Source organism: Oncorhynchus mykiss, chromosome 2, assembly GCF_057628025.1.
Source record: "Oncorhynchus mykiss isolate SJ-2025 chromosome 2, ASM5762802v1, whole genome shotgun sequence".
Taxonomy (NCBI): domain Eukaryota; kingdom Metazoa; phylum Chordata; class Actinopteri; order Salmoniformes; family Salmonidae; genus Oncorhynchus; species Oncorhynchus mykiss.
This window is the reverse complement of record NC_143023.1, coordinates 64,420,528-64,443,798: the sequence shown is the minus strand read 5'-3', so window position 1 is coordinate 64,443,798 and position 23,271 is coordinate 64,420,528. Positions and strand designations below refer to the sequence as shown.

The window sequence follows — 23,271 nt, the reverse complement described above, 5'->3', positions numbered from 1 at the left end:
GCCTAGTTTCTAGAGACTTTCTCTGATTGTGGCATTTTTGTAGCCGAGTTCTCCGTACCTTTAGGCAGTGATAGTGTTCTGTTCCTCTCCAGGTCACAACTCTATTGACCTATGAACCTTGTGATTCAGGGAAAGAGAGACACACTTGGCCTTATGGGAGAATTAGGCTGTGACTTGTGGCTTTAAAGCTTCTTCTCCATCTTTATTTCTCCACTAGTACCAGTGTGATAGCCATCTTCTGTATTTCTCACTGCACATAACCTTTCTTAGACCATGATTTTATGTTGGACATGTAGGCCTAGATATGGGGAGGACGGGGTAGAAACTAAAGTATGAGGTCTCCCATCACATTTAAATGTGTAGCTCATCTCAGTTCATTTGCCTCACAGCCCTTTTGTAGTCAATGAGGAGTTGTGTTCTGAGGATGTGTAGACAGGCAGTAAATTGTGGTTAGTCTGGGTTTTAATCCTGTTCAGGGGGAGGAAGTTCTCCTTAGCAGCAACAAGCTGATGTCCACGGCAGCTTCACAACAGCTCCAACATGGTCTATGATTAGTCGGTTAGGCCTACAGGTTTGGACTGAAGGTTAAACAAGTGAAACAAGGGAAAGTTGGAACATGTTTTGACAACGTTTTATGTAAAACATTGCTGACGGAGGCATCTTTTTATTATATTTTTTATTTAACCTTTATTTAACTAGGTAGTTGAGTTAAGAACAAATTCTTATTTATAGTGACGGTCTACTGGGGAACAGTGGGTTACTGCCTTGTTCAGGGGCAGAACAACAGATTTTTACCTTGTCATCGCTGGGATTTGATCCAGCAACCTTTCGGTTTCTGGCCCAATGCTCTAACCACTAGGCTACCTCTCTCCTCTCCGCAAGCATTGTCAGTGCTTTCTGCCAGTGATGACATCAGTCTGTGTGTATGCATCCAATGCCCCCATCCCAATCAGCAGTCACTGAGTCACCACTTGCTTACTGGGTGGCACATTATGCAATCCAGCTTTTGCTATTGGCTTTCACTCTCCTTGTGGAATATGTAACTTGATTCTAAACATAACTAACATGAAAGGTCATGGGCTTCTCTTCGTCACATTTCAACCTAAATGAGAGTAGGGTGTAATGGCTGTGTACCTTAGTTTGTTTTGTTTTAAAAAATATATATTTTCATTTTCCTCAGGATCTCCCTTGCTGCTGTTTGCCAACCGGCGGGATGTGAGGCTGGTGGAGGTGGGGAGGCCAGAGTCGGCTGTGGTGGTCAGTGATCTGGAGGATGCTGCTGCCGTGGACTTCCTCTACTCTGAAGGACTCATCTTCTGGACCGACGTCAGCGAGGAGGCCATCAAGCAAACCTACTACAATCAGTCCACCCACTGTAAGCGTTACAGCGCCGCATGCCAGTTAGGGACTTATGTTGTGTTCTCTTCCATTTGTAAGTGTTTTTAAGTTGGTTGCAAATATAATTAAGCATTTAATATATTCTGCAAAGCATAGATGAACTGGAAAAAAGATACAACCTAAGCTAAATCTAGCTAATCGCACAAGAATGTCACTATTAATGGAGGGATGTTGATAAGTGTAGACCTAAGTGTTCCCACTGAAATATTGGCATTTTGTTTCTAGCTGTGAAAGAGGCCATGGGGACAGGGCAGACTGTTGTCGTGTCGGGCCTCGACTCCCCCGACGGACTGGCTTGTGATTGGTTGGGCCGTAAACTATACTGGACCGACTCGGAGACCAACCGCATTGAAGTAGCCAACCTGGATGGCACCTCTCGGAAAGTGCTCTTCTGGTTAGACCTGGACCAGCCCCGGGCCATCGCCCTGAACCCAGCCCACCGGTGAGTCTCTGGCCTGACCTCGTTCTCTCCCCTGACTGGGACATGGTTCAGGGTGGGTTCCTGGGTCATGTATCCGCACTAGCCTCCCCTTCCCTCCATGTGTATTTCTGGTTCATACATGCATCCGTTGGTTGAAGAGCGAGGGTGGAAAACCTTTTCAGTTGGGTCTGTTTCCTGTTGTGTTGCGTAGATCCTCTGGAGTTGACCCCTTTTCTCTCATAGGGCACTGTTTCTAATTCTATGTCAGGGACTAAGGTTGTGTATCCGTTGTTAGCATTGTTGAGTCAGTGAAATTCCACCTCAGTCAGTGGAAATTAATGCAGGAATACCTTTTTAGTTGATGGATTTAGTGCAATTCAGTGCTATTTTTGAATGTGTATGGCTTATTAACATTTGGACTTTAAACCCCAATAACCTGTTTTTTTTTAAATAATATATTTTTAACTCTTTAGCATAGCGATATAAAAACTAAAACAGATTATGGTGTCAAGAGTTTAACTCTCTGTACAAAGTTGGCTTCATACAGTTCAAATAAATATATCACTGAAATACTGTACGATAAACCAAGTAAGATTTGAGTTATTCGTTTGTTGAATTCTTTCTCTGAAAGACATTTGTTCATCTTGAAGAAGCACAAAAACACAATACATTAGCCATTTTTAGGTTCTTGCAGTCTTTCTGTTTTGAGATCTCTCCTTTTGAGTACAGCTCCTGCCGCCTTCAGTAGTGTTTTTTTTGGGTGGAATAGTGGGGCCCGGGAGAGAGGGAAGGTGTTCAGTCCTTGGTAGGCCAGGATCCAGTTATAGCCTAGTTCAGCTAGCGCTGGTGGATTGTGTGTTTAAGCTAACATATATTTTGATTTGCACAACGTTTACTTACTGTGATGAGCTGAGGTGGTGCCGGGTGGAAGGCTGTTCTCAACCACATCACCTAATATGAGATCATTATTTAGAGGTGCCATTTATGTCCCATGTTGATACGGATTGATTATTAGTTTAGAAGCAACTCTAGATTAAACTTTTTTTATTTCACAAATACTATCAATTATATGTATACCTAATAACCATTTATGCATAATAGGCTGTCTTGAATGTGTCTCAAATGCGAGTTGACATGTGTTGCTTTCCCTTCTGTCCTTGCTTTGCCCTCATGAGGCTAAGAGTTTAATTCCTAGACAGCACAGCCATTGTTCTTCATGCTCTTTGTTCAACCAATAACTTAATTCTAGTGGAGGTATAGGAGCAGGGAAGCTCTTAATTGTGAAAAATGTGCTAGCTGAGTTTGGCACCATTGGCAAACTAATATGTTAGGTCTCTGGGGAGGGGTGGGGGGGGGGGGGGGGGGGATGTTCACGCTTGGTCTCCCTGCTGGCATTAGGTTTAAGAGTTTCCGATGGTGGGTGACATGCTTGCTGTCGTACCACATGCTAAATGAATGAATAATCGGGCTTCTCCAAACTCCCGTTTCCTGACGCCTTAATTGTATTTTCTACCCGGCTGGACAAAGGAATGCTGTTTTATGGCTGTTCACTGTGTCAGTTGGTGCACAGTGTTACATTCTAATCAGCTACTGGGTCCCTGACACGTAGGCGATCCATTCTGGCACAAATCTACATGTCAGACTTTTCCTATCAAAAGACATGGAATTTAAAAAAGATCTTTGCTTTTATTGGCTCTTGTTGGAACGTGATGTCTGAGAGTTAGTTGCTCGTACAGTATATCCATTTTTGGGGGTGTTTAGAATGCAAGTGAAACCCACAAGGTGCTCTGCTCTCACAGGGCCTAGAGTTAAGGAATTCACATCATCCTGACTAATGCGCGTCAGGGGGGCTCTGGGAACATGGAGCTATCCCTAATGTTACAGAAGTATACCAAACACTATGACCCTCCCATTCCTGGACCTTTGGACCTTTCTTGATTCACACACTAAACTGTTGAATGTGGAAAAACCCAGCAGTGTTGCAGTTTGACACAAACCGGTGCGCCTGGCACACATACTATCATACCTAGTTCAAAGGCACCTAAATATTCTGTGTTGCCCATTTATCCTTTGCGTGGCACACATACACAATTCATGTCTCGAGTCTTAAAAATCCTTCTTTCACTTGGTCAGTCTGTCATGGAAACGGCAGTTAATGTTTTGTATACTCAGTGTATCTGCTTTCTAGCTGACCTTGTACAACACTGGAACAACACCGATGTTATTGACCCAAAACTGACCTCTGAGTGTCTGTCTTCTTATTGCGAGTAGCCTATGAGTAGTAGTAAGACAGTCTACCACACCCAATACTTTCTCTAGCCAGTTTGTTAAATGGAAAAACAGAGTAAGCCATAGACCAGGACAACCGGGAAACCTGGAGGCAGCTCATACATTGTTCATAAAATTCTGCATGTTTGTGCCAGGTTATTTTACAACAGTTTTTCAGTTCTAACACCATTTTGATTCTGTCCATTTTAACATGCGCTACACGGCCAAAAGTATGTGGACACCCCTTCATATTTGTGGATTCTGCTTTTTCAGGCACACCCGTTAGTGACAGTTGTTTAAAATTGAGCACACAGCCATGCAAACTCCATAGGTGGCAGAATGGCCTTACTGAAGAGCTCCGTGACTTTCAACGTGGCAGCGTCATAGGATGCCACCTTTCCAACAAGTCAGTTGGTAATTTCTGCCCCAGCTGTAAGTGCTGTTATTGTGAAGTGGAAACGTCTAGGAACAACAATGGCTCAGCCGCAAAGTGGTAGGCCACACAAGCTCACAGAAAGGGGCTGCAGAGTGCTGATGCATGTAAAAATTGTCTGTCCTCTGTTGCAGCACTCACTACAGAGTTCCAAACTTCCTCTGGAAGCAGCGTCAGCACGAGCTGTTCGTCGGCAGCTTTATGAAATGGGTTTCCATGGCCAAGCAGCCGCCAGAAGCCTAAGATCACCATGCGCGTCGGCTGGAGTGATTTAAAGCTCACCGCAATTGGACTCAGGAGCAGTGGAAACGTGTCCTCTGGAGTGATGAATCACGCTTAACCATCTGGCAGTCTGACAGATAAGTCTGGGTTGGTGGATGCCAGAAGAATGCTACCTGCCCGATTGTATAGTGCCAACTGTCAAGTTTGGTGGAGGAGGAATAATGGCCTGGGGCTGTTTTTCATGGTTTGGGCTATGCCCCTTAGTGCCAGTGAAGTGAAATCTGAATGCTACAGCATAGAATTACATTCTCAACAATTCTGTGCTTCCAAGTTTGGGGAAGGACCTTTCTTGTTTTAGCATGACAATGCCCCAGTGCACAGAGCAAGGTCCATACAGAAATGGTTTGTCGAGATCGGTGTGGAAGAACTTGACTGGCCTGCACAGACCCCTGACCTCAACCCCATCGAACATCTTTGGGATGAATTAGAACACCGACTGCGAGCCAGGCACCAAACATCAGTGGCACCAAACCTCACTAATAATACCCTGGTGGCTGAATGGATGCAAGTCCCCGCAGCAATGTTCCAACATCTTGTGGAAAGCCTTCCCAGAAGAGTGGAAGCTGTTATAGCAGCAAAAGGGGGCACCAACTCCATATTAATGCCCATGATTTTGGAATGAGCTATTCGACGAGCAGGTGTCCATATACTTTTGGCCATGTAGTGTACGTAGGATAATTTCTATTTGCTGGTGGGCTAACCTGTCCATCCACCACCTCAGCGGTCTATGAATAGAAATGTAACATGCCTAATGTAGCCTCCATTCAATGCAGTGCACATTAGAGCCACTGCAGGTATTCTGGGAACAACATGCAGACTACGACTTGGAGATCTGCCAAGTTTTAAGATTTCTATCAGGTGTTATCAGAGGACATGAGAACGTGTGTGTGCGTGTTAAAGGTGAACGTTGTAAACGAAATTGGAATCCTAAACGTTAAGAAAAATCCCTAACTCAAATTATTTTATTCACACAACTATTTTTTTATGCGGCAGTGTTAGTTGGAGGAAAAAATATACTTTTTTTTTTTCTTTAGATCGAGCGGCTCTAAAGTGACGGGGAGCAGAGATGACAACCAAGTCGACTTATTGCTAGTTTTCATTGCATAGTACCTGTCTTGTCTTTATCAAACCGAGAGAAGCTAGTTAATGTTAGCTAGGCTAATTGAGACTTCATAACTTCGACTGTGTGTGTTCTCCCTGTCCGAATCCTACAGTAAATAACTCCATTCAGATGACGTAGCAGCCTCCTTGTTGGCTCTTGGTGTTGTAGCCTGTCTTTCTCAATTAACTTGTAGTTCTGTCATTTTAATTCAGTCTTCCATTAATTGCCTAGATATATCTTGCCACATGGAGGCTCTAGCTCGGACTGTAGCCTAGTGCCGGTTTGATGACTTTCACGACAACAGGAACAAGCTACACGCACTACTCTCTTGTGAAAAGCAAGAGTGCCAGCAGCATAAATGATAGTGGGAAGTGCAATGAAGATGTGTACTGTTGGGGGTGCTTGAGGACACATTTTTATTGAAACCCTGGACAAGCACACCTGATTCAACTCATCAAACCCTCATTGAGTGGAAAGAGGTGTGTTTGTCAAGGACCATTGGGTGTGTTCGGGTGCTGTTTACTTATTGACTCTAATTTTCCTCCTCAGCTATATGTACTGGACAGACTGGGGGGAGGAGCCTCGCATCGAGAGGGCGGGGATGGACGGCAGCAACAGGAAGATCATCGTGGAGGTGGACATCTATTGGCCGAACGGTCTCACCATTGACCTGGACGAACAGAAACTGTACTGGGCCGACGCCAAGCTGAGCTTCATCCACAGAGCTAACTTGGATGGCTCCTCACGGTCAGTCTGTTCTCATTATTAGTTTGTACACTCTTTGTGCAAAAGCAGCCAGGGATCTGACTGAACCGTAGCGCTGGACTCAACTTAATTTCAGAGGATGAGACGGCTGAAACCTCCAATCCAAACACATTTGACTCTGGAGGTCCCAATCCAAACATTGGCTCTGCATGTAGGCCCAGTTGTGACCCCCTCCCTCTGTGGTTCTCTAAACTGGAGATTACCTCTGCCATACTGTTGAAACCCTATCTGACTTGGCATTATAGTTGTGATTGGGGCCCTCGGGGCATGGGTTGACTTTCCTTTGTGTAACTTGGATTTAATGGCCATGTTCATAAAGAGATGTAGGGCCGGGTGGTATACCGTATTTTACTATATACCGGTATTGATGGATGGACCGGTTTGGGTTTTTACTTAAAGTTTTATAACCGTGTTTTCATTGTTTGATTTGTTAAATGTGATGCTCAACTCCAGCACGTGTAAAATCTGTTTTTATAGTTGACTCTGTTTGCTATTTAAGTATTTGTGCTCCTGCTGCATGCTGCTTCCCACACCAAGCACTGCCCCCTGTCACTCAAGGAGCGAGCAGCTACTCGACCACAGTCGGAGCACTTTCTTGCTGTTAACTCGGCACTGCAGTCTGCATGGTCAGATGGCGGCAACGAGATGTTGGTGACATGGTGCTTTCCACAAGGGTTCTCTAATTACACTTAGTTTATTTTCTGCAAACTGTCTTAGCAAGTTGTGGCTGAAATAAATATTGTAAGCTGCTAATATAGCTGGATAGCTAGCTTGCTAAATTTCCTAAGTCAGCGCAAACGTAGCTATTTAATACAGCATGTTGCCAGTGCTTGTGTAGGCCTTTACGATCATGTTTGTGCAACGGTATCTTCTAAATCAAAGCGGAATAGGTGAAGCATGAATATTTTAGCTAGCTATATGAGGTAATAAAACATGTAATTTAACATCTAATTTGGGTCACCTGGAAACACTGACCAACACTTTGGCACCTACCCTGTGAATAATTCCTCCCCGTCTTATTCTTTCGTTGTCATGTCAAACAACAATGCATTCAAGGTGCTGCCCACTATATTCCAAGTATATAATTTGAATAATCATTCATGCTGAGCGATTAGTGCTTATTGAGGTTTGTTCGATTTATTTATTTTTTTAAAATCAATTTTTGGTTACACTTTTTTTGTGAAATAATGGCATTCAAATGATTTGAGCTTTTTAATGGAACTCCAATGCCAAAAGTAGTTAACATTCAATCACCAGAACATCGAAAATATTGCATTGTCTCAGGTCCGCATTGGGTAGACGTCAATAGAAAAATGGCAAATTACTATGAAATAAAATATTTCCGTTGTGGATATTACTTTGTTTTTTAATTGATTACTTAATTTTTCATTTCTTGAAGTCATGTCATCTCTGCTCGGGCAGTAGCAGTCTGCCAGCCAGACAACGTTCTGTGCTCCCCATACTGTATTGTCTTTAGTCATCCTGTTTAGCTAGGCTAGCCTGACTAAGCATGCTGCAGAGCTGTCTGACTAAATCATGTGACTAGTTCTTCAAAATAGATAAGGCATACTTTCACGAACTGTCTCTATCCTTCTCGTTGTGTATGTTCCTCTCATGCAGTCTGTGTGCTAACATAACAGGAGTAAAAGTGTATCCATCTGTCTGAGACGGATAAAAATGGGCTCAATAGATTATGGTCATTGTTCTTGCTTTTAACTAGGTTGAATATTTGCTTGGTAAACTACACTGCCGTTCAGCCCAGCGTCCAACACAGTTCTTGACATGATTTCTCTCGTGAATGATTTGATTTAATTCTAGAGAGACGGCGCCTTGGGCTCACCAAAAAAACAAACTAAATGTAATTCATGTAATTGAACCAACTTTGGTCAATTAAGTGTTTAATAACAAAAAATGACATGTTGGTCAATCGCTCAGCGCTAATAATCATATTTCCAAGGTTCCAACAGTTCACCTATTAACGAAGCCTATGTATTTTTTGCCCATATCATGTGGCACAGTGTGGAAATGATAACGGAAATGCAGAAAATTGAACACTAAAACAATTAGAATGGCGAAAGCCCCATTTTTGAAATCATGTATAATTTATGCGTTGCCACCCTAGGGTCATGAACTAATCAAAGCATATTTAGTATTTTTATTATTCAAAAACTCAAAATACGGTCAAATGTGAAAAATATTGTGCTAACATTTTGGCCATATTGCCCAGCCCTAAAGAGAGCCCTTCTCTCGTGTGAAGACTGCTTTCTTCAGGGTGGAGAGTGGAAGCCGGTTTTCTCAAGATCAATGCAGTTGCAATACCCTCGTTTAACTCCCTCAGGACCAGATTGCCCAGTGTGTTATGTCAATTTGAAATGAAGTTGTAATGTAGAACTTGAGGATAAGATGCACCATGGTGGAACTGTTTTTTGCCAACTGTAATCTAATTGCATGCCTCCAGTAATGGTACTCTGAATTATCATAAGCACTCTTACAGAGGAAAGTCAACTTCACCCCAGAAGTAGTTTCTGTTAGCGTTTACCTCTAAAAGCGAGACGTTTTTGCCTTTCATGTGCAACACATTCTTGACACGTCTGATTAATGGAGCAGTTTGTAGTATGTTTTCAACGGCGGCTTCAAACATGCACACGTTCCAACTTCCAAGTACGTCGAATGCGAAATAGCTGTGAAATCTGTAATTATATATTATTATTATTATTCTCTCCCAACCCCTCGTTCTTCACACGCTATTAACGTTTTGGAGAAACATGCTGTCGCCCTCCTCGACCCTACCCCTCTGAAAAGGTCATCCATGTACCTACCAGCCAACCCTCCACAGTCTGGTGATTGATGAGGGCCTCAACAGAATTCTGCTTTCTGTATCGGGATTCTTAACACTTGTGCAATGGCATGCCACGCTTTGATCCTGCATTTTTATTTATGTCCTCACAGAGCTGACTGGCTGTTGGCCTGACTGTGTGTCGTCTGGCGGTGCGAAGGGGCGCCCTACTGGATGAGGCTGCGCTCGGTGCTCTGTGCTGCTCTGGCTTTGATAGACTACTGCGCTGACTGACTTCCCCACTGAATCAGGACCGTTAGTACAGGGCCGTGGCTACCGTTCCCCTGTTAAATAGTTTACCATATGCTGCATTAAAGTCTGACAGGCTGATTTGTTAAATTTTCCCTTGGAAAGGGCTTGGTGCGGCTCCTGAACTGTTCCATGACGTCACTACGTGTTCCAACGCATCCTCTTTAGGGTCTGACTGAAATCCCAACCAGGGGGCTCTCGCTTGTTGTTAACTCATTTCCACTGCCACTTGTTTATTTTGGTATGAATTTATTGCTACTCAGACAGTCTGGGTTTTTGCTATGGCCAGGACGATACCTGTTTCGCAATACTCGTTAGTATCGTAACAAGAAAACAAAACACTGAACTTCTTTAAGAAAACGGCTCTAATATTGGAAACAAACATTGTCATCCAGTGTCAGTTTATTTTCCAAGCAATAGCACACTATTTTACATGCAGCAGGTTTCTGCTTCGGGTTAATTTTTACCATGGAAGAAGTATTGCTGGTTTTGTGAAGGCCCTAGTTTTTGCCATGGAAGAAGTATTGCTGGTTTTGTGAAGGCCCTAGTTTTTGCCATTTGCTGCTGTTTGGTGTCATGACATTCACACTTGTAGAACGACTGAGACGCACAACTCAACATCTCAACTGATACTCCTCTTCATTGCTTTCCAATTTTACTCTTTACAAATATACCGTCTAAGCATGGATTGGTACTGATGGTTAAAAAGGTGTGCTGATCCATAAATGATGTTTTGAATTCACAGGGAGACTGTGGTGGAGGGCACCCTCACCCACCCGTTTGCCCTCACCCTGTCAGAGGAGACTCTGTACTGGACAGACTGGCAGACCCGCTCCATCCACGCCTGCAACAAACACACTGGAGACAAGAGGAGGGAGATCCTCAGTGGAATCTACTCCCCCATGGACATCCAAGTGCTGGGTCCAGATAGACAGCCAGACAGTAAGTAGTGCTGGGTCCAGATAGACAGACAGTCTGTAGTGCCTTTTCAGTTCAGTCTGCATGTGTAACAGCCTGCAACGTGTTTCTTGAATATCTCCATGGTACTCATAATGAATGTTAGAGAGCACAACATAACAGATTGTCTGCGTTATGATTCCCATCTGTGTGTTGGGAGGTAGTGAAAAATGGATGACTTTGGTGGCAGTATGTAAACATTGGCACCCCTGTGTTTGGGGAGTGAATGATGACGAACGCCACCATTATGGTGGGTTGCGTCTCGCAAGGAGTTTGGGGAGGGCAGGTGATATAGAGAAAGGTAGGAGGCTTAGATAAGACACTTTAGAGAGGACGACATTGCTATTTAGGAGGTAGGACATTTAGATAAACATTCACCAATAAATCCCCTAACCTGTATATCAAGCCGCCATAAATTCAATCCAAAAATGAGTTGGCTTAGACTTTGTGAGAGGAGTTTGAGCAATTTGGCCTTTGACTGTGGCCTGGTTGTAATCCTCCGTTAGTGCTGTGAGAAAGGGGAGGGTTGGTGTTTGCTGGTCCACTGTGCCAGCCGCTTGGGCTTTGTAGCTCTGTAGTGCCCTGCTGAGATTGGCAGAGCGTGACCCAGTAGACAGGGAAAATCACGCCACAGGACATCAAACTTTGTGGCACAGCTATTGTCTGAGCAGCGACCTTTTTTATTGTGGAACAAAAATATCACAGTTGGTTTAGTTTGAAAAATGTTTTTTCTGTTCAAGTTTTTCATCAATTGTTATGTTGTCAGAATGGTTCTCTCGACAGAAGACGCTCGCAGTGTGGCTTTCAGTTTTAGGGACAGTTTCACTGACTTTCAGTGTTATCTCTACTGACTTTGCTCTTTGCTCCCTCAGTCCAAACTCCCTGCAGTGTGGACAACGGAGGCTGCTCCCACCTGTGCCTGTTGTCCCCCATGCAGCCTTTCTACAGCTGTGCCTGCCCCACTGGAGTCAAGCTCAAGGAGGATGGGAAGACCTGCCGCCCAGGTAAGAGACTAGGCGCTGTGGCCACTACCCTAAGCTGGTATGGATTTCTCAGTAGCGAGCCCCCTTATTGAAAAGACTACACAATGGGTGTATCTCAAATGGCACACTATTCCCTATATGGTGCACTGATTTTGGGCTCTGGTTAAAAGTAGGGCACTTTAGAGGGAATAGGGTGCCATTTTGAGAATCAATTCCCCCTCAGTGATGACGTCCTCCTAATGCTACTGTAGATGTGTCGCGGTTTCACATTAGACATTCCTATCTGGTGTACGGGACATTATTGGCATTCCTGAGGTTATTTTATTTATGCACTCTTGAGTTATTCCTATTCAACTGCAAGCGCTGCCCTTAATCACACAAACCAAAAGTCATATTGTCCCAATTTCTTTAAACCGATTAGGAAATATGCCAAGCTCTATTTTTCATTTCATAACGACGTGTACAGTAATTAAGCATCAAATTCAGTTAAAATGTTAGATTTTCATTTTTGTAATACAATTATTCAATTAAGATAATTTTATTGGGTGTATTGGCATCCTGTTCCTCAACCAAAACATCAAAATGCCTAACGAGAGAGCCATTAAAAGGGCCTAATCTCTGACAGATGGCTGCTACACACGGCGAGCTCTTCAATGCACAATTTACCCTGCCGTTTGCTCTTAATTTCTATTGCCCCAGACATACAGACAGCTACATTTAGCCTAGAAGCCTACTACTCCACCCCCTCCTCTCCCCACATTCCCTACTTTCCAGAGTTTACCAAAGGCCACAGATGTGACTGACTGAAATTCAGGAAGGTTGGACCTCCCCTGTTTATGCGTTGTGTTGCTGCTGCGGTCATTTCCCTTGCCACTCCAATCTCCTCGCCTTACTTCTGGGCAGAGAGCAATTACGTAGGAAGCCAGGCCTAATCAGGTCACTGTGCCGTTTGTGTGTTTAGTGGACACAGCCCGGGCCCATCCTGCAAAATGAAACCTGTTTGTTTGACTTGCCCCAGGGTGTTTACATTCCCTCTGGTCTCTCTCTCTGGAGGGCCTGATATTTCCCCCTGCCTGCCCATGACTAAGGAGAGACCCACCCCACCCATAACCCTCATAAAGGTGACAAATACTTGTCTAGAGGGGAAGAAAAAAAATTCTGGGGGATTTCTTGGCATCAACCCTTGTTTGAGGAGTGACAGCCCTTTGCTTGTTTAGTTGCTGGAGGCTGTTTTGACCTGGGATACCTCCTTGTTGGAATGAAACAGTTCGAAGTCAAGCCAAGGTCAGTGCTGATTCTGAAATCCGAGTTCAGTCCTGGCCGTCCTGGTTCTCACCCCTCTCTCTGGTGGACAGAAAACACCATTGTCTCTGTGCACCAGTCCTGTTCTTTGCCTCAAAAAGACTCCTCTCCCAGGCCAGGGATGCAGCAGATCCTCTATTTGAAATTGAGGCGGTGTATTCCCAGGCCAGGGAACAATGAGTTGTATTCTTCTAGCCCTCATTCCAGAGAAGTAAGTAAAACCATAGTGTATGTGTGTGGGGGGGGGGGTTAGTTATCCAGGCCTGATAGAACATGGATGTATTCAGAATGACTATAGGATTAAGCCAACCTCCAGCAGTGTTGACAACTAAACAGAATGTAAAACAATACCCCATTGTATCAGCTCCGATTAGGGGGAAAGCAGCAGGACGGGGGTGGCTGTGTGAAGATTAAAGAGAGCTAGTGTCCACGCTCCTCATTTGTTTAGCTTGGGTGGCTAAATTGAGGGCGTTTGTGGTTTTAGGGGAAGTCTTGTCACTTTGTCAAATGTGAAGCAGACCGAGGAGTGAATTTAAATCAAAGGCGTGGCGTTCTCTCCTTGATGGAAAACGAAGAGCCGTTTTTTCACTGTCATTACTGATTGGTGTCACCCTTGATTGATGCCCTCTTCTGATTGGGCGTCGGTAGTCTGCAGCTGGTCTTGGGAGCACTGGAGCGTACATGGCTAAAACGTGAGATTAGGCAAGGAAAAAGTTGGACCTAATTGCCTCTGCAGAGTGTGGCTCTAGTGAGCAAATGCAGCTTCTATTTAAACCAGGCTCCGTGGCAGCTAGGTGTCCCCTCAGGAAAACATTTATACACAACAGTTTTTTGATAGGCTGATATTTAAAAAGCATAATTTAGTCTTTTGGATTTGTTTCAATCTAATCTAAAGCCTGTTCTCACTTTTTGTTTGGATTAAAGTGAACAAATTGCCTATTCATCAACTAAAAACCGAGTAAACAAATAGAATACAAGAATTAAGTTACCACTATAAATTGTCCTCTGAAGGTTCGTCTTTACTAAAACATATTAATTTATGTTTGTCAGGTATGTCTTTGTAGGACCTCCAGATAGGTCTCCAATGAGCTCTGTTATGTCACATGCCAGTTGACTGGCATGCTCTCTCCCCACTAATGTCCACTTCTACCTCCCCAGGTGCAGAGCAGGTTCTGCTGCTGGCCCGGAGGACTGACCTGAGGAGGATCTCTCTGGACCTCCCAGACTTCACCGACATTGTCCTTCAGGTAGATGACATCCGCCATGCCATCGCCATTGACTACGACCCTGTGGATGGATACGTGTACTGGACTGATGACGAGGTCAAAGCCATCCGCCGCTCCCGTATCGACGGCACCGAGGCCCAGACCCTGGTCACCACGGAGATCAACCACCCAGATGGCATCGCGGTGGACTGGGTGGCCCGGAACCTGTACTGGACAGATACTGGCACTGACCGTATTGAGGTTACCAGGTTGAACGGAACCTCCCGGCGTATTCTGATCTCAGAGAACTTGGATGAACCAAGGGCCATTGTGCTGGACCCTGTCAATGGGTATGTGTGTGTTTTATAGATTTATGTATTTTTCTTATTTGATCACAGCAATCAAGTTCAACTCATCAACTCATTTCAGCAACAACAAAAATTATGTATTCCTCCTTCATTCCATATGTATTCTACAAAACACCTGTTGAATGATTTCACTTCAAGTTACACTATAAATCAAATGTTATTAGTCACATACACATGGTTAGCAGATGTTAATGTGAGTGTAGCAAAATGCTTGTGCTTCTAGTTGAGTTTGAATTTTGTTCCCGTCTCTCTCCACAGTTACATGTACTGGACAGACTGGGGGGAGAAGCCCAAGATAGAGCGCGCTAACCTGGATGGAACTGAGCGTATCGTGCTGCTCAATACCTCGCTGGGTTGGCCAAACGGTTTAGCCATCGACTATGACGCAGGAAAGCTGTACTGGGGCGATGCCAAGACGGACAAAATTGAGGTAAGTTTGGTGCTTCTTACGTACCAAATAGTTGTCTATGGCGTAACTACAATATTCCCATCATGGTTTGCTGCTTTTGATTGTGGAAGTAGTTGAGTCGACGTCTCCCTCGGGAATTGTGTTTTCATTCATTCGCTCCCCTCATTTGAGGTTGTCTGGTGTGTTTGTGTTGCCTGTGGATGTTGAGAAGTGCTTCAGGAGCACATTCTTGGATGAGGCGAGGCAGCCCAAACCTGAGAATATATCTGACCTATGGCTGGCACCATTACCCTATAACCATGTTATGGATGAAGACCTGTCATGGAAATAAAATAACCGCCAAAACTGTTTTTTATTTTATTTATTTTTTTAAATTTCAAATGTACATGTCATTGTGACAATCATTTCCATGCTAATGTACGATGATCATTCAAATTGTTCACTTCTTATGGCTGGGGGGCAGTATTGAGTAGCTTGGATGAATAAGGTGCCCAGAGTAAACTGCCTGCTCCTCAGTCCCAGTTGCTAATATATGCATATTATTAGTATATTTGGATAGAAAACACACTGAAGTTTCTAAAACTGTTTGAAGGATGTCTGTGAGTATAACAGAACTCATATGCCAGGCAAAAACCTGAGTAAAAAATCCAACCAGGAAGTGGGAAATCTGAGGTTGGTTGATTTTCAACTCAGCCCCTATTGAAGTTACAGTGGGATATTGGTCATGTTGCACTTCCTAAGGCTTCCACTAGATGTCAACCGTCTTTAGAAACTTGTTTGATGCTTGTACTATGAAGAGGGGCTGAATTTGAGGGGAATGAGTCGGAGGTCTGCCAGCAGTCACGCGCTGATCACGCGCATTTCACATGAGGTAGCTCCCGTTCCTTTGTTTTTCTGAAGATAAAGAAATTCTCAGTGTGGAATATTGAAGATTTATGTTAGCATCCTAAAGATTGATTCCATACATTGTTTGACAAGTTTCTACGGACTGTAACGGAACCTTTTGACATTTCGTCGTGAGTTTTGATTTGTTTACCAAACGCGCTAACAAAAGTAGCTATTTGGACATAAATGATGGATATTATCGAACAAATCAAACATTTATTGTGGAACTGGGATTCCTGGGAGTGCATTCTGATGAAGATCATCAAAGGTAAGTGTAATATTTATAATGTTATTTCTGATTTCTGTTGACTCCAACATGGCGGATATATTTGTTCTCTGAGCACCGTACTCAGATTATTACATGGTTTGTTTTTCCGTAAAGCTTTTTGGAAATCTGACACAGCGGTTGCATTAAGGAGAAGTGTATCTAAAGTTCCATGCATAACACTACTTTTATCAACATTTATAATGAGTATTTCTGTAAATTGATGTGGCTCTCTGCAAAATCACCGGCTGTTTTTGGAACTACTGAACGTACCGCGCCAATGTATACTGAGATCTTTTATATAAATACATGTATTGTGTAACATGAAGTTCTAAGAGTGTCATCTGATGAAGATCATCAAAGGTTAGTGATTAATTTGATATTTCTGCTTTTTGGGACTCCTCTCTTTGGCTGGAAAAATTGCTGTTTTTCTGTGGCTTGGCTCTGACTTAACATAATTGTTTGGTGCTTTCGCTGTAAAGCCTATTTGAAATCGAACACTGGTGGGATTAACAAGATGTTGTTTGAGGACTTTTAGTAATGAGATTTCTGTTTCGAATTTGGCGCCCTGCACTTTCACTGGCTGTTTTCATATCGATCCCGTTAACGGGATTTCGGCCCTAAGAAGTTAACTGATGTGGCTCATGCAATGGAATGTATTTTTTGTTATGTCAGTTGAATCAACAAACCACGGCGCATATTTTAGCACATACAGTATTTTACTTTTTGCCTTGCTCCTATGGGTACACTTGCAACGGCCATCAGTCCACCCATTATGCCACCATTGACTTGAATGGGGACGCCCGTCTTTTTCATTTCTATGGCAGCACATGCAGTCAGAAGTGGCGGAAAAGAGAAAATGGGTTTTAAAAAATGATTGCGGTTAACGCGGTCATTTGGCTGGCCAATTACGTCGTCTAATATTCCATGACTGTTACAGCCCTAATCTGACTGGTGATCCTGTGTGAGCTACAGAGGAATGTCAGAGCTGTTATAATACCTGGACAAGCAACTCTAGATTTCCTGTCAGACGCATTGCAGTATTAGAATCCAAAAAAGAATAACAGCTAGGACTTTATCCTGTACTTATTTCCTGCTTGCCTCTGTCCAAAGCCAATTTTTTTGAAACCCTGATATTACCCAATTTCCCACTCTTTATATTGCTCAATATTGTGTTATTTTATCAGGGAGTGGGGGGGGGGTCATTTTACATGTGAAAGACCGAATTATTTTGAGGCTAGAAACTGTGCTAGGCTGCTCCTTTGTTAGCTTGCGGGTGATCATATCTTTAGAGGAAGAGCTGTGTATGTGTGTGTCTTCAAGGTCTGACTGTATTTTATGATTTATCGTCTGTCTACCTGCATGCACAGGTCCCAGGGTGTTGAATACCACGGTGGCCATATTTCTCCAGTCACATGCTCCATATAATATGTAAACACAGGAAGAGCTGGAGCCACCTCCCAGATGAGCTTTAACACAGCGCTTGGTGGGAATTAGTTTGTTTTCTTCCCCCTTCTCACTCTTTCTCTTCTCTTTCCCTGTGACTGTGTATGTTGGTTGAATATTCCCCTGCTCATCATAACTATGCCTTTACCCGTGGTTAGTGAACTCACTTGGGTTTCTGTTCGTTTAGGAGCAGTTTGTCTGACTGGCCTCATCAGCCCTGGGAAGTTTCCTAACCACTTTTTTTTTTAGCTCGCCTCTGTTGCCTGGTACCCTGCAGGGGCATTGTTCAGTCTCAGAAAGCATAAAGTACCCTTAGGGGGGAGGTAGGGGGAAGACTATCCATTTACAAATCCACTCTAAAACTCTTGGTTAAACTGTAAATCATTTTTACCTGCCTAGCTAGAATGCTCTGAAGCTGGCTTGTTTGTGGCCAAAGTGTTGATTATCATTAATGGAGTCGGGCATGCAGGCTGGGATGAATGAGCAGGGAATAGGGAGCTCCCACTAAGATATTGAGCTCCATGAGAGGCCACAGACGTGTCAACATGTAATGTCCCTGTCTCCCCTTCGCCTTAAACCAGGCATCTGTCCCTCGCTGGGGCTTTGGCTGGCACTGGATTTGGCTAGCACCAGGTTCCAGCGAGCCTTGGGTTTTGTCCAGGGGCACAGTGAAGAAATGTTCTCTCCTGTCTGAATCCGTTGTCAACTCAGAGCCGTGGGGCGAAGCTTTCCTGAAAGAGTGACTGCGTCGTCTCTCGAGCCCCACAGCAAAGGATTCAGGGCACACGGAGAAGTAGAAAGAGCCCTTTGTCAGATGGAGATGTCCAAAATGTTGAATCCATCTGTGTGCAGGTCCTGAGAGTGGGGAGTGACCAGTTCTGGGAATCATATGCTGGGTTTATTTCCAGATGAATACTTTTAGTGATTACCGGATAATTTAGGTGAAAAAAAAATTGCTATTGGCATCATACAATAGTGTTTCCAGAAATCGTACATTCCCTAACTTTGTGGCCGGTGAAGAGTTGTTTATTTGCTCTGGAGTCTGGACCCAGCAGCCCAGAGTTCCTTGCCTGACTCTCTGTCTGTGTAGAGCAGATGGAGGAGAAACCGAACAAGGGTAGTGGAGCGATTCAAAGAGGGGGTTGGGCAGCACTGCCTCTTCTCACAGCACAGCACGCCTGACCAATGTGCTGACTGACAAGGGAAGCCCCTAGCCCGTGTTTTCTGCTGTGACCCTTGCCCTGGACCTTACAATGGGTGCATAGAATGGTGGCGGGCCAGCCCTTGTAGAGTCCTTCTCAGCAGCCCCCACTCTTGCACCAGATGCCCACTTTGGTGGCAGCCCTGCTTCCAGAGGCTCCCAGCAGCTGACAAGTGTGTTCTGTTCTGCTCTTTTCACAAGGGTTCTTCAGCTTCACCTAATGGAGGCCCTGGCCATTCTTCCATGGACCCACTTAGCTGCTGAAGGGGACAGAACTGCTTGAAGTGCTAATGGGGAGAAATCCCAGCGCTGCTCAGACATCAGTCATTTCTCATTAAAGTTTTTGAACATAATTAAGCATTTTTGTTTTGAGGGCCCCCTTGTGTTTTTGTAATGGCTGTTTGAAATTCCGAGACTATCTTTTCCTTAAAGAAGGGTGCATTTAGTTGCTACTGCCTACCTTTTTTTTCTTTTTCTTTTTTAGATGACAACAGCATTAGGTCTTGAATTAAATGTTTTTGAAAAGTGCCTTCTGGCATTTGGAATGCGTCAGTTCACTGGCTGAATGGTTATAAATAGAGGTCTGGAGGCTTTTTAGCCCTCCTCCCAGCGCCCCCCCCCCACCCCCCCACACACACACTTTTTCTGTGCTGGTGACTGGGCCTGTCTGAATTCTTTATTTTCTATTGCGTTGTGAAATGCCTTTTGGGTCCGAAGACATTTTTCAGTGTGTGAGGGGATAGCTCTTCACTTCCCTAAATGTTTGTCATCTTCACACTTTGCATATAGCTATTATGCATGTGTGGCTTAGGGATGTGCGCTGTTATTTGAATATATGAATTGACATTATTTGAATACTTGTGAGTATTCATTCTTTGCAAGGGGAAAAAACATATATCATTAACACTGGAAATAATTTTTGAAAATTAAAATATCCATGTGACATTGTTATACACAGATACGACATTTCAAATTTTTAATTTAATGAAACACATTTCAATATACACTGCTCAAAAAAATAAAGGGAACACTAAAATAACACACCCTAGATCTGAATGAATTAAATATTCTTATTAAATACTTTTTTCTTTACATAGTTGAATGTGCTGACAACAAAATCACACAAATGATCAATGGAAATCAAATTTATCAACCCATGGAGGTCTGGATTTGGAGTCAAACACAAAATTAAAGTGGAAAACCACACTACAGGCTTATCCAACTTTGATGTAATGTCCTTAAAACAAGTCAAAATGAGGCTAGTGTGTGTGGCCTGCACGTGCCTGTATGACCTCCCTACAACGCCTGGGCATGCTCCTGATGAGGTGGCGGATGGTCTCCTGAGGGATCTCCTCCCAGACCTGGACTAAAGCATCCGCCAACTCCTGGACAGTCTGTGGTGCAGTCTGGATGGAGCGAGACATGATGTCCCAGATGTGCTCAATTGGATTCAGGTCTGGGAAATGGGCAGGCCAGTCCATAGCATCAATGCTTTCCTCTTGCAGGAACTACTGACACACTCCAGCCACATGAGGTCTAGCATTGTCTTGCATTAGAAGGAACCCAGGGCCAACCGCACCAGCATATGGTCTCACAAGGGGTCTGAGGATCTCATCTCTGTACCTAATGGCAGTCAGGCTACCTCTGGCAAGCACATGGAGGACTGTGCGGCCCCCCAAAGAAATGCCACCCCACACCATGACTGACCCACCGCCAAACCGGTCATGCTGGAGGATGTTGCAGGCAGCAGAACGTTCTCCACGGCGTCTCCAGACTCACGTGCTCAGTGTGAACCTACTTTCATCTGTGAAGAGCACAGTGCGCCAGTGGCGAATTTGCCAATCTTGGTGTTCTCTGGCAAATGAAAAACGTCCTGCACAGTGTTGGGCTATAAAGCACAACCCCCACCTGTGGACGCCGGGCCCTCATACCACCCTCATGGAGTCTGTTTCTGACCGTTTTGAGCAGACACATGCACATTTGTGGCCTGCTGGAGGTCATTTAGCAGGGCTCTGGCAGTGCTCCTCCTGCTCTTCCTTGCACAAAGGCGGAGGTAGCAGTCCTGCTGCTGGGTTGTTGCCCTCCTATGGCCTCCATGTCTCCTGATGTACTGACCTGTCTCCTGGTAGCGCCTCCATGCTCTGGACACTACCGTGACAGACACAGCAAACCTTCTTGCCACAGCTCGCATTGATGTGCCATCCTGGATGAGCTGCACTACCTGAGCCACTTGTGTGGGTTGTAGACTCCGTCTCATGCTACCACTAGAGTGAAAGCACCGCCAGCATTCAAAAGTGACCAAAACATCAGCCAGGAAGCATAGGAACTGAGAAGTGGTCTGTGGTCCCCACCTGCAGAACCACTCCTTTATCGGGGGTGTCTTGCTAATTGCCTATAAGTTCCACCTGTTGTCTATTCCATTTGCACAACAGCATGTGAAATGTATTGTCAATCAGTGTTGCTTCCTAAGTGGACAGTTTGATTTCACAGAAGTGTGATTGACTTGCAGTTACATTGTGGTGTTTAAGTGTTCACTTTATTTTTTTGAGCAGTGTAGATTTTATGCCATGCACGGTGTGCCCCATTAAAGACCAGTATCTAACCACTCGCCTTCACATATGTAGCCTGTTTTATGTTGGCCAATCAAAGTGGCAAACGGGCTCGAGTTTGCTAACGCAATGCAAGATTGAACGGAATGAAGTTAGCGAAATAAAGAGGTCGGCTACAACGAGCAACCAACAGGTAGGATATATGAGATGATGAATAACTTTGTGGCTGCCTCAAGTTAGCTAGCCGTGACTGTATCCGCTGCTTGCTACACACTCTGCCCCAAATGACCTCAGCACCTGCAGCAATAGTGCCAGCCTCCCAATCGCAAAGGAGTGCTCTGGTTAAAACCGTATGTTTAAAAAAACACATGTATTTCGAATATCCGACCAAAGATGACTGATACTATTCGAATAGCAAAATTATTTCAAACTCCCATCCCTAGTGTGGATCTGACTCAATTTATATTATCAGATGTTTCTGGGGATGTTTAATGCTATTATACCACTTTTACTCTGGTGTTTTTAAGAGTTCTGGTTTGAAAGTCCCCTAAGCCATCTCCAGAGGTACCTTTCACATTCATTCAAAATGGGAGAAATATTTTTAGATGGCATTTTCCATTGCTTGCTTGTTGAGCAAATGGAGTAAGTCCGGCACTTTCAATTAAGTAAATTAGTCCTTTGTTTTCCTTTATCCATATCAGTGTTCTGAAGTGAAGTTGCAATACTATTAGGTTAATTATTATGAGTATTTATTAAGACAAAATAGTAGGGACAAAGTTTTCTTTTAATATTTTTGAAGAAGCTTTTCATTACTGACGGCTACCAAGTAGGCCTTTTGCTGAGATACAGTGGAGTTTGAAATGTTGATCTGAGTCCACTGCCGCCTCTTTTAAATGTGCTGTTGAAAGCTCTGTTTTGAATACAGTCCAAGAAGGTCCTCTTTCATCTCGGGACCCGCACGTCTGAAAGAAGGCTAAGTTATTGGCACTCGGATTGGAAGGTTTTTCCTTAAACAGTAAAGGAATTGTGGTCTTTTATTTCAGTCTCTCGCCATGTGTTTTAGCCTCTTTGAGGAATCTGACTCCCCCTGCAACCTCGCCCCCCCCCCCCCCCCCCCCCCCCCTGTGAAATCCTCTGATGTTGCCGCACCCCCTCGTTCACCCAATAACTGGTGAGATCCTGAGGATAACTCATTTGACTGATGTGCTAGTCCTCTATACAGAAACTCATGCTTTGTTGTTCAATTATGCAGATTCTCCTTCCGTGGAGCGTTTAGTCACTCTTCATTGCCTTGTGTGTAGAGTGTGGTTCCATATGGTACATTTTGTGAGGTAGAGGAAAGTAAATGGTATGGTGATCGAATTTCTACCAGAAAAATATGAGCGGAATGAAAAATATGAGCTTCTCGGGAACTGGGTGTTGGTTCTCAGAACTGAACCTCAAAGACCTCCTGTGATCTCAGCAGCTGTACCCAATACCCATCTATGTGTTGGTGAGAAAAGAGTCGAGGCAACTTTGAACCCATGTGTGAAAATAACTTTTATTTTTTTTGGTCTATGGCTTACTGCTGAGCCATGAATCTCATTAAAATAACTTGGGCAAAATGAACAAAATAAATGCTGACTTGCCTGTTTGTCAAATAAATCATTATGTGAAGTGGTCTATTATTTCTATAAAAAGTGGAGAAAGAGCACAAACAACAATGAATAGCCTTACGTGCATCTGATTACTTTAGTTTTTTCGGTACATTACAGCCAAGGTAGTGGCAACCAGGGCTGTTTTCACCACCACAATGAAAAGCTTTGCTGTGAAAGAAAGTCTTTATTTAGGCCTGAGATCTGAGTCTGACCAGCTGAAGGCCCTGGTGCTGATGGATGCTGGCTGAAACCCCTCGTCTGAAAGGGATCAATAATGTTTTCTTTAATGTTCCCCCGAAGCGTCGCTCAG

The 23,271-nt window shown here is 44.0% G+C and overlaps 1 protein-coding gene across 1 annotated transcript in view; it reads left to right on the top strand.

Moving 5' to 3' along the window:
* Positions 1–23,271, top strand: part of lrp5 (low density lipoprotein receptor-related protein 5) — a 51,243-nt gene that overhangs the window by 3,979 nt on the left and 23,993 nt on the right. Inside the window, exons 2-8 of the mRNA XM_036952966.2 lie at positions 1,181–1,375; positions 1,624–1,840; positions 6,454–6,651; positions 10,500–10,696; positions 11,584–11,715; positions 14,155–14,551; positions 14,828–14,999. Coding sequence (XP_036808861.1) covers positions 1,181–1,375; positions 1,624–1,840; positions 6,454–6,651; positions 10,500–10,696; positions 11,584–11,715; positions 14,155–14,551; positions 14,828–14,999 — 1,508 coding nt within the window. The remainder of the gene's footprint in view (positions 1–1,180; positions 1,376–1,623; positions 1,841–6,453; positions 6,652–10,499; positions 10,697–11,583; positions 11,716–14,154; positions 14,552–14,827; positions 15,000–23,271) is intronic.